This window comes from Nannobrachium achirus (genome assembly GCF_963921795.1).
Source record: "Nannobrachium achirus genome assembly, chromosome: 13".
Taxonomy (NCBI): domain Eukaryota; kingdom Metazoa; phylum Chordata; class Actinopteri; order Myctophiformes; family Myctophidae; genus Nannobrachium; species Nannobrachium achirus.
The window spans coordinates 47,408,561-47,420,706 of NC_137833.1; the positions used below are offsets into that span (position 1 = coordinate 47,408,561).

The 12,146-nt window shown below is 43.9% G+C and overlaps 1 protein-coding gene across 1 annotated transcript; it reads right to left on the minus strand.

The window, feature by feature from the left end:
* Positions 1-410: 410 nt before the first annotated feature.
* LOC308296476 (zinc finger MYND domain-containing protein 10-like) lies at positions 411-1,766 on the minus strand (the record flags this gene model as incomplete). Its single annotated transcript, XM_080739763.1, has 1 exon — positions 411-1,766. One exon carries the CDS (start codon positions 1,764-1,766, stop codon positions 411-413), a length of 1,356 nt encoding a protein of 451 aa, XP_080595889.1.
* Between the last annotated feature and the right edge of the window lie 10,380 nt (positions 1,767-12,146).

The window sequence follows — 12,146 nt, forward strand, 5'->3', positions numbered from 1 at the left end:
ATGAATATTATAAAACAAAATATCGGCTAAAAACTATCAATTATTTTGATATTATGCATTTTTATGGCAGATATTGCCGATACCGATTAATTGTGCATCTCTATTGAAAATACATGTTTGTCAAACTGGTTTGAACAAAATGCATACATTCAGTGATTAAAGCATCTTACGACTCACTTTACAACAAAAATATATTTCTTCCCCATCCAGTTGAAGGGTTACAAGCAGAATACTGGTCATTGCAGCCAGTTCCAAAATTCATGTTACAAGCAGAATACTCATCATTACAGCCAGTTCCAAAATTCATGTTACAATATAGACTACAGGAATCTCACAGTAACTGGTGCATAGAAGTGCATCCGCTTGTTTGATTTACTCAAATCAAATGAAGCTCTATACAACAATCTTTCTTATGTCATGATATTCAAATCCTTCTGAATCTTCTCTGTGGCCTCAGCCATCAGCTGGCATGCGGCCTTGTGTTTGGGCCAGTGCTTCACCTGACATTCTCTGTTACAATACCAGTCCCCCTGGCAGCGAGAGCATCTCTTCGTGGCCTCCTCCTTGCCACAGGATCCACACTTAGGTTTCTCAGGTATTAAGCTTTCCATTACGTCGAGTTTATACGTTTGAGCCAACCTCTGTGCTTGTTGTCTCAGGTCTTTCTCAGAGGGACTGAATGTTTCTTTGACTTGATATTCAGCAATGGCCTTCCACTTCCCGCAGTTCTCACGCACAATGTGGTTCCACATTTCCGGAATCTGCTCCAAGATTAGTTCCTTCTTTGGAGGGGCGGAGTCCGTCATAGGGAGTTGAGCAAGAAAGCGCTGCAGTGTTGCCAGGATCGGCAGCTGGTCGATTAAAACCTCCGTCAAGAGCCTGCTGAGCTTCATAATCTGGTTCTTGTTGAAATGGTTGAAGTCATATTTTCGTTGACAGTCTTCCCTTAGCAGCAAGTTGAACAGGGCGATCCAGACCTGGCCGTCCAGCTTCGTCATCTTCTGATGGTCCTCTGAGGGAATCTTTTGCCATTTCCCATTCATGTACTTCTCTACCCCGCCTGCGCTGTAGCGACTCCACGGGCAGCATTCCAGCAGCTGAACCAATACACAAGGTACATTATGGGTGCACAGCATACGATTGATCACACTGATGCTGTCTGCATGGTCGGTGATATAGCGCAGCACAGACAGGGCCTTGAGTGAGATATCGAACTCCAGTGCAGCACTCTGAACCTGCAACTCCTGCAGTGTGGATACATCTGCTTGCAATGCCAGATTATGTCGGTCCTGGGAAGGGGCTCCCTCCCTGGAGGTCTTGCTGGCCAAGAGGGTGAGCTTGCGATGGCAGTAATCCACCAAATCAAGCACGGCATCATCGGCTGCTTCACATGAATCCTCGTGGAACATTATGGTCTCAAGCAGATTTACGATCGTGGCCTCATGGTGAATCACTATGTGGAGAGGAAACGTAGCCTTGGGACTAAAGTGTTGCAGTTGACAAAGAATAGGGAACACTTTCTGCTTCCACACCTCCACTAGAATCATCTGGTGGACGAGGGTAGGAATCTTTTTGTGTAACACAAGTAGGTCCTTGACGAAGTCATCATGTGTGGCAGACGCATTTAGTATCGCCTGCATGTTTAGTTTCTCAATATATTCATGCTGTAGGAACCATCTCGGAGAGCCTATCTCCCTCAGGGAGAAGGTTTCCAGACTTTGCACATATCCCTCCGCTTCACCAGGAAAAATAACCGCTGTACCCATTCCGTACTCAAGCTATACGTAAAATAAAAGCAGTAGAATTATGCACAAACACGAAAGTGACTTTTAACTATTAGTATTGGTTTTCTGTTGGACATTATTATTTGCGTGTGACGTAACACGCATGTAGCGCAAACCATTGCCTAAAATGGACTTCCAGGTAGCCCACATTGACACTTTAGCCATTATTAAGTATATAAACACTAATTACTTTGTGTAATGGTCATCATGCATGTTTTGATGACCTCCTATATCCTATTTCACCTTCTGTTCTCACCCACTTTTTGAGCGGTGGTAGACCGCTCCTATACGTGGCTGTGCGTGTGTCTGTAGCCTTTTTCCTCAGCGTTTTGCCATAGCAAAATGTGTGTGTGTAGCATAGCTTGTACATCCGAGACTCAAATCTTAGTCTGAAGACGTTATGCAAGCACGACCACCGCTCACTTCACATTGGGTGAGATTTTTTCTTTGAATTTGATAAAGATGCCTTGCTTCTCCTCCATCCCAACATTACTGCCATTCTTATAGATATTACACAATGTTCGGCCAATCAGTTATGCCAACGGGTCAGGCTGGCCAATCAGAGACGTATACTGGCTTAGTGGCAAAACTTGACACCCTGTCAATCAGGGAATCTGATTCATACAATCTCCAGAACTGCATGGTTTTTCGGCCATTTGGCACTGCACAGTGCACACCTACCACCAGGGACGTGCTGGGCCCCTGATTCACGCTATAGAGAGATCTCTCTCCATAGCGCTGCTGCTACTCAAAGATTTGCCATTTCAGATCATGACAAGTGACAAGCCAGTGGGCCAATTACATGAGTTATATTTCGTTGTTGTCGGGTGGAAACCTTGTATGTCCAAAACCGTTTGTTTTGTATTTATCATTTTAAAAATGATTTAAACTAGTGAAAACAGCCGTGCGAGGCGTTGTGTGCTTGTAGATCTGCTGTTTTCACTACTTTTGTGCGACGGCCTTGTTATGATGAGCTTTGCGAAAAGATGTACACATTTGAAACTTGGAGATACAAGGTTTCTGCCCGACAGTGACGATTTACTGTGATTTAATGTGAACGGTCACAGCTTTTCGGTATGTATGTACTGTATGTATCTCTGTCACGCCTGACACTGTACGTGGTTCTATGGGTTTGTCGCTCTGACGTCACTGTGATGTCAGGGGAACCACTCTTAACAGAATGGGTTTGCCGCTCTGGCTTCACTGTGATGTCACACTAACGGAATCCCTTTTATGCCCATATATGGAGTTCCCTGATGTCATCAATATTAAGCCCATATCTAACAGGACTTCATATGGGAATGCCCATATATGGAGGCCACATCGGCCACATACCACACTAACGGCTGGTTCTACAGACAGATGTCTCTAACCTACATTAATAACACACCAAACAGTTTAAATACTGTTTGTGTCCATGATGTTCAATCAAGGATTTAAAATCCAATTCTGAACCCATGGTCTTACATAAATATACAAGTAAATATATAGATTATCCATGTTGTTTTGAAGTATGAAGTTGGCCAATTTCCATATAAAATATTTTAAAGCATCACTGAGATGGTCTTACATAAATATACAAATATTATCTATGTTGTCACTTGTCACCTGGTGACATGAACTGCTGCACAGACTGAGACAATATGCAGGTAAACAATGCAGTGGTCAGTGTTGGGGGGGGGGGGGGGGTGTTGGGTAAAATAACTAGACTCTCTAACGAGAGATTGAGACCACTAATAAAGAATAGTGACAATAAAATAAGCATGGTTCTCTCTCAAAAGGGACCGAGCACACTAATAAAGAATAGTGACAAAATAAATGGGCACTCAAGAGATAAAGCCCATTAATAAAAAGTGACAATAAAATAAGGCTCTCTCAAGAGAGAGCCCACTAATAAATAATTGTGACAATAAAATAACCAGCCTCAGAGAGAGCCCACTAATAAATAATAGTGACAATACAATAACCAGGCTCTCTCAAGAGATGGTGCCCACTAATTAATAATGGTGAAAATAACTTAACTGGGCCCCCTGGGCCCCCTCAAAAGATCGAGCCCCCTAATGAGTAAACAAGCAAAAAGTCTACAGCTCTCTGTGGTCAGCAGTTGGTCAGGACACTATTCGCCAACCAAGTATTGACGAGGGTAGGCCAAGCTTCCTCAGCTGTCTCAGGTGGAAACGGCACAGCTGGGATTTCTACCCCTGCTTGTCCACGTGCAAAGATGACTTCAGAGTTCCACCACCATGTCTGTGTAGGCTGCTGTCGTCAATGGTAATCAGGCCCCACTCTGTTGTGTCATCTGCAAACGCGATGATGGATCGCCCATAGATGAATCCGATTAATCAATCCAATCTGGCCGGGGCATTCGGACTTTGTTGGACTTTGGAATTGGATTTTGAGGCAGATGCTTCCCTGCTGTTGCCGTGGACGTCACTGTCTGAGCATGGAGTCCGATCTGAAGTAGCTTTGCTGGAAGACTGTGGCATGTACCTGCAGAGTGACTGAGTTCCCGGGTAAGAAGCTAGGCGTTGGTAGTTTTCAAGCTGCTCTGAGCACCTTACGGCGGCTGTGGGCTTCACAGACTCCAACCTCCTCAAGACAGCAAGGTTCTCTGTCTCGATACGCTGATGCGCCTTCTGGCGGTTGAGCGCACTGTGGTATTTTGAGCTTATATGATGTGCATTAACTGATGTGCTGGTGTTCCCACCCACTGAGCTAGACACCTGCGACATTTCTCGAAGCAGCCGCAGGTTTTCACGGTTTATACGATGAACTTCATCCTTAGCAAAGGAGTGGTTCTTCTTGTTCCTCCTACGTAACGAATATATTTCCGTAAGTGAGGTTTCTTCTTCACCTTCCTCAGGTCTGATAAGAACACTAGATGTTACATCCTGTGGATGATGCTCCTGGAGACCTTCGTTATCTGGCTCCTGGACATTTGAACCCTGGGTTGGATCCATGTTGCTCGCAGTGTTGCTCGCAAGTTACTGTAGCAGCTGCTGGACATACTTATATACGCTAGACATATGTCTAAAGCATGACGTAATGCTGACAAAGACATACTTATATACGCTAGACATATGTCTAAAGCATGACGTAATGCTGACAAAGACCATTCCCAAAATATACATGTAGAGTACGTCCGGGTAGACCTCCATGCCTTGTTGTTATGACTGCCATAGAAAATCTGAACTGTTCAACATGATGCTGGTATGAAAGAACCCCTAAAAGAGGTGTCCCACTATAAACCACACCTAGTTGTGAGTGGTGAGTGATACGAGTTTGAATCCTATTTCCATCATGTATCTCGTATCTATCTCTTCTCTTTGACCTGTTTGCTGTAACTACTCTCTATCCCATGTTAAATTGCCTAATGTGGTGATTATTATAATTATGTATTATTTTTTATCCCACGATTTTGTAACCCATTTTTCACCCTGTGTCAATTATCTAATGTAATCCTGGGCACTACACTCCCTCTGCCAACCTGGGAATGAGGACCCAAGTTGCTTCTTTTCACCTGACAGGGGTGAGTTTCCCCGGTTGGACGTAGCGTGTGGAAGGAACACGTTATTCCAACCCGGTTCCTCTCCCCTCCATCAAGCGTCCCGGCTGGCTAGGGGGAGGCAGTATAGAGACATGTTTTTTGTGAGGGTACCCACCCTATAGGACACACACGGAGAACATGCAAACTCCACACAGAAAGGCCCTTTTGCCAACCCCATGTAGGGTATGGTCACTGATGACGCAAAGAGAACACGCCTCCAGCGCCCACAGCGTCCCCGGCAGGAATTGAACCCAGGACCTTCCAGCTGTGAGGCAACAGCACTACCGAATGCGCCACCGCGCCCCCTCATTTTGTTATTATTTAAATTAAATTAAATCACTTACCCTACCTTTATTGAGGAATCAGAAGCTTTTGACTCTTTCAATGTTCTCTGTTGTTGATGCAAGCAGGAGCCTCATCCCTTGTTTCTGTAGCGTGAGGCAGCTTGATGTACAAGTACACCCCCTGGCCCTGGACATAAGGCTAGTATATCGAAAGGACTTACCCCAATCCAACCCTTGAGTGTCAAGCAGGGAGGCATTGGGTCCCATTTTCGTCTCTGGTATGAATCGAACCTTTGCCCCCCAGTCTCACGGCGTACATTTTAACCATTTTAAGGCCACTGAGCTGGTTTAGCAGTTGTTGTTGGTGATGGGCATATGCACCCCTTCGCCTGAAGTTCAGGATTGCTCCGATCCGCACCAAACTTGGTACACACAGTGTTCAGCGGTCACCACCGTCAAAGGCCCCTAGGGCCACAGGTGCACTGTTGCTCCAATCCACTGCAAACCTGGCACAAACACTGTTCAGGGGTCTGGCCTGAGAATGGTCACACAGAGGCGGCATCTGGCACTCTAGATTTGAACGTCGCATTGCAGCCAGAAAATCTAGTCTAATAAAAAAAGGATCCCTAAAGATCTATCGAGCTTAATATTTTGCTGCCTGTTGTAGCTTATCATGTCCTTATTTTGTGATTCTCCAGTTTCAGAACAATGTTCCGGATTTGCTGCACGTCCTGAGTCTTGTCCTCACCTTGGAAACTTTCCAAGATGGAATCAGTGTAAAATACAGTAAATCATTCAAGCTTTGCTATCTTCTTAATCTCTCCGGAAAACAGCAGAGGGCTCTATTTTTTCCTTTTTTCTGATGGGTTCCCAGAATGCCATAACATTCTGTTTGTTTTGCTCCTTCCAGGAGCACCACTTAAAACATACACAGTATGACGTTAATAGTAAGGCAGATCTGCTTGGAAGTCCATTTGAACATTGTCTGTTTGAACTCAAACAGACAGAGGACCAGTTTACCCCACATAAGCCACATGGACTGTCAATAAAAAAATGTAATAAAAACAAATAATAATCCAAGGGTTTGAGGTTCTATTGGTCATACTGTATGCATGACTACATACTGTATGCATGACTATGTTTTCCCATTATGTATCTCTCAATCCATACGATAAACACAGTGAAATAAAAATCACACCCAATGTGAAGTGAGCGGTGGTCGTGCTTGCATAACGTCTTCAGACTAGGATTTGAGTCTAGGATGTACAGGCTATGCTACACACACACGTTTTACTATGGCAAAACGCTGAGGAAAAAGGCTACAGACACACGCACAGCCACTCTATGGAGCAGTTTACCACCGCTCAAAAAGACAATAGATCCATAGATACAAATACTGATATGCTGTATGGTAATAAAAACGAATAGTAGGTATAGCAATAATTAAATATGATGACTAAATCAGATGAAACGGGATTTCTACACCAGTGCGTCCACATGTAGAGACAACTTCAGGTCATCAGAGATGACACATCTGAAGCTGTCCCCTTGTTCAATAGCAGCCCTGTTGTTGATGCAATGGGCATACGCACCCCTTTGCCTGAAGTTCAGGATCAATTCTCACACTGAGGACACCACCACCAGCTCACCTATGTAGACTGCGGTGGCATTGTTGGTAATCAAGCCCAATCAATACCCATTGCGCTATTGCGTCAATAGATTGAAATTAATCAATCCAATCTGGCCGGGGCACTCTGCTGGACCTGGAAGTCGGCCTTGGGTCAGAAGTTGGCATGGTCTCGTCATACCTGCAGAGTGACTGGGTTCCTGGGTAGGATGCGAGGCGATGGTAGTCTTTAAGCTGCCCTGAGCGTCTTACTGCGGGCGTGGACTTGACAGTCTCCACCCTCCTCAAGACAGAAAGGTTCTCTGTGTCGATGCGCTGGTGTGCCCACTTTCGGTTGCGACCACTGTGGTAGAATTTGAGTATTGGAGTTGTTTTCACTTCTGGTCGGATAGACATTGAGTCTTCTGGTTTTCGTGTGCAAGTTGTGCGCGAAATCTCTCGAAGCAGCCGCATGTTTTCTTGGTTTATACGACAGACATCATTATTAGGAAAAGAATAGTTTTTCCTTTTCTTCAACCCTAAAGAATATATATCTATAACTGACTGTTGATCTTCGTATTCTCCAAATTCGTCGTCAGGTGTGCCAGTTGTACTGTACATATCCCCTCGCTTGACTATTGATCTCTGACTCATACGTGAAGCTTTATCAAACTCTGACTGCTCCTGCTGCTGCTGATCTTGGAGATCTGCCTCCTGGACATCTGATCCCTGGGTCACGTCTGTAATAGAGGCGCTGACTGTGTCCTCAGTAACTGCGTCCTCTGAACTTCCACCTGTGAACCATTCCACCATATCGCGGATCTTCTCCTTTATATATTCAATTATTCCACCTGTATTTGCTTTTTCATCGACAGTTACATCTTCCATAAGTGTTTCACCCTCATCCTCAGGTCCGAGGCCCATCTTCTGCCTCCGCTTCGCGTGGACCATCTTATTTTGCTGGTGGAGACGTTTATTCTCTGCTTCCTTGGCCTCAATAAGCCAGCGTGCCAATGACTTACGTTGAGAGGGATCCTTGCTGGCAATATTAAACATCTTCTTCTGCTGCTCTTTGCTGCTCTCTGGGAGCTTGTATTTCGCGAGTGAAGGAGTTCCTGGGTAAGCAGCCAGGCGTTGGTAGTCTTCAAGCTGGTCCATGCACCTTGTGACGGTCGAGGACTTAACAGACTCCAACCTCTTCAAGGTTGCAAGGTTCTCTGTCTCGATGCGCTGGTGCGCCCGGTATCGGTTAAGTCCGCTGTGGTACAGCTTGAGTACTCGAGGTGGTTTAGTTGCATTGCTCGACCCACAAGTGCGCCACAACTGTCCAAGCAGCCGTTTGTTTTCACAGTCTATACGATAAGCATCATCATTACTAAAGGAGAAGTTTTTCCTGTTTCTCCAACCAGGACATTTGTAGAACGCTTTATCATGCTGCTTAGTCTCCACACCTAAATAATAGGAGGCTGAGGCTGAATCTAAAACCTGAGTTGTACTAGAGACGATGGATGCCACGTCCTCTTCTGGCTGTGGCTTCTGTTCCTCTTGAAGACCTTCCTCATCTACCTTTTCTCCTTCAGTCATATCTGAAGCTTTGGTATTTGTTAAGCTTTGGTAAGGACTAGCAGCCTATGCTAACATAATCATGATGTACAGTTAATGATGAAATCCTGCCTGCTGCTTGATGTGCGTATATATAGCCTCGGGCCTATAGCGTTCTATAGCGTTGGGCATGTCGTAACAGACAGCTAAAATCATTGCCCAAATATGGACTTCCAAGCAGACGTCCCTGCCTTGCTATTAACGTCAAACAGGAGCGTGTGTACGTTTTAAGCGGTGCTCCTGGGAGAAGCTAAGCTCCAACATCTGGCTATGTCCAGGCCCCAAAGAAATGTCTGGGCTCTGAAGCGTGGCCTACATCTTGGCACAAAGCACTCAAAGTGTGTTGTACGCCCAGGGTCACATTGGCCAAGCTTTGCGGGACGCTTAATGAAATAAACGCCTAAATAGCACCGCTCACTTCAAACTAGGTGTGACATCTTTCTGTATGGTATGCTTGAAAGTCCAAGCTTATGTCCCTGTCTTGCTATAAAGTCATACTGTGCAGGTTTTCCAATCAAACGAAACAAGTTTATTTGTTCACAATAACAATTTAACGTAAATGTGTTTTTGAGAATTTCTCTAAACACTATTAAACATTATGCTTATTTGCGAGTGTCTGCCCCTGATACAATGCATCAAAATAAACCGGAAATGTCTTTATCTATGTATTTCACAGTTAATAGCCTACAATTTCTGACAAAATGTTATGTTCCAAAATATCCTGCTGCACTAGGACCCTGCAGGATAGATGTTTGAGCTGTACATCTGTTACGACCCGGGCTAAGGGCCCCGCCCCGCGTAACATAGAAAAATGTACTCCCTCCTTCCCAGTCCCCAAACAGCCAGGCCACACAGGTTTATAATCCCAAGAATTATAAGTATTTATTATTATTATTTCATAATTTAAGATAAAAAGTCATGACATTGCATATTACCTTAGGTGGGATCAGAGAAGCCTAACTACAAAAGGTCTGAAGAAGAGCAGTGTGCTCGAAACGTCACTTGTATTTGGTGCAATAAAAGCACTTATTCGCATATGAGCCCTCAGTGTGCTAGCGTTTTATTTCTCTTTTAGTATTCTACCCGTCGCTTAGCACCTGCCCAACTTGGGTTAGGGATGTGCATGTCAGCTTCCTTTTTTCATTTAACTACAAAACAAACATTATCCTACCTAACAAAAGAAACCAAAGCTAACATAACCTAACAAAAATAGAGGACAAACTAACACAAAAGCATTTACGCGCGCACACACACACACACACACACACACACACACACACACACACACACACACACACACACACACACACAGACAGACAGAGATCTTTAGCCCAAAATCAGGACAAAATACTTGATACTCTTGAGTGCTGGTGACAGCTTTATAGTTGCGCCCATCATCACAGGAGCCAAGGAGCCTGGTTCCATAGTTAGCCACTCACACTCAGCCACCACTCATTCACCATTCAGTCCTTCTGGTAGTCAATTAGCCACTCACACACCACTGAGGGATGAAAGACAATACACAGGGAAATATACACATAACCCAGGGTCATAACAACATCCATATAGACGTTTGTTGTATACTCAATGAATGTTTGAGTAGTAAGCATGTTACGTGTATGCTTAGAGGTTAGAGCATGTATGTGTGTTTTAGAGGTTAGAGCGTGTATGTGTGTTGTCTGTGTTTCACTGCCCCTCTTTTCCTCAAAACATTGGTCCACCTCGTCAGAGAATCCTCCCTCAACTCTGTCTCACCACCCCATTGTTCCTCCAATAATCAGTCCAACATCGCCATTTCCATCCAATAAATACTCGTGAGACTACATTCAGCCCCCTTTCCCTTCCACCTTGATCAGAGAGATACCTCCGTTTGTTTTTGGTATTTTGATTAGGCACTCACCAGTGCTTTTCAGAATTATTTTTACTGGATAAGTTATTGTCCCTGTTAGGTTAAAGCAACTTAAGCAACTTGTCACAACTGTCCTTCCATTGAGGAAGAAAAAACTTGACGCAATAGAGCAAGGAGACCTCTGTGCCACTGCAGTTGTTATATTGTATTAACAAACCCTACCCTACAGATTGGTTAAACTAATGTATTATTCGCAAAAAAAGTTAAAGAGACGTTTTTTGAGACCAGATATGAAGTACATCCCGCAGCTGACTCGCACCTATTTTGAATCTAAATGCAGGCAACAGTGGGCAGAGCTAGTCCATGATGAGTTGTTAAGCTGTCAAGGGTCAAGACTTACAAAATAGCCAAAGAATGGAGTCCAAGTTCAATACCACCCATCTAGGTATTGAGCTCCTATGGTGGAGACTCCAAACTATTAGATCAAATGGAGAGTACCATGGTCTGCACATCACAGAGGAAGAAATGACTTGGAAAATGCACACACAAGAGTGTGGCAATGAAGGCCAGGATGCTAAAAGAATAATTCAAGGCATTTAAAGACAAAAAATTATATACGATTATATGGAAAACATCATGCGAGTAGTAATAAAAAGTATGTACAGTAAGAAATGAATGTACCATAGTGTCGGCGGAGTGCAACACAGAGAGATTGAATAGGGAAAAAAGGATTATGAAAGACAAACCTCAGCAGGTGTTTCAAAGCCCTGCTTGTGCTCAAGGCTCTTAGCCTGCCAGAGCCTTGAACAAGGGCAGACAAAAAAACTTAAACGAAAAAACTAAGAAAATGAAATAAAACAAAACAAAAACGGCATTCAATCTGTAATAACATTGAGTAGTTTGGTCGCATTGTTCTTTTTGTTTTTGCACATCTGCATTGCTGCTAGAGTTTTGATCATACCTGCCAATCTTTCCTGTACTATTTTATTATAATTATTATATTTTATTATTGTTTTGTGATTTATAAATATATTTTGAATTACTTTTTTGTATTTTTGTTTTATCTCGTACTGTATATACCGCATTGTTGGGTTAACACCGTCTTTATTGTGAAACATGTCTCACCAAGATGTCACTGCTTGTCGGTGCAAGCAGGGAAATGTTGCTATAGGATGTTTTGTGTGACAAATAAACCTCTTGATTCTTGAAGGTTCTTATTACCTTTACAGCGACACCACCACCACCTCAACTGTTCAGGCTGTGGGGTGATAAAAAACCTAAACTAATTAATCAATCCAATTTGGCCGGGGCGCTCTGACTTTGAAGCCGGGCTTGGGAATCGGACTTGAGCCATAAGCTGCCATCAAATTGTCGTACCTGCCGAGTGATTGCATTCCTGCGTAATTAGCATGCTGTGGTTGGTAGTCTTCAAGCAGATTTGACCGCCTTAAGGCTGGCGTGGCCTCAACCGACT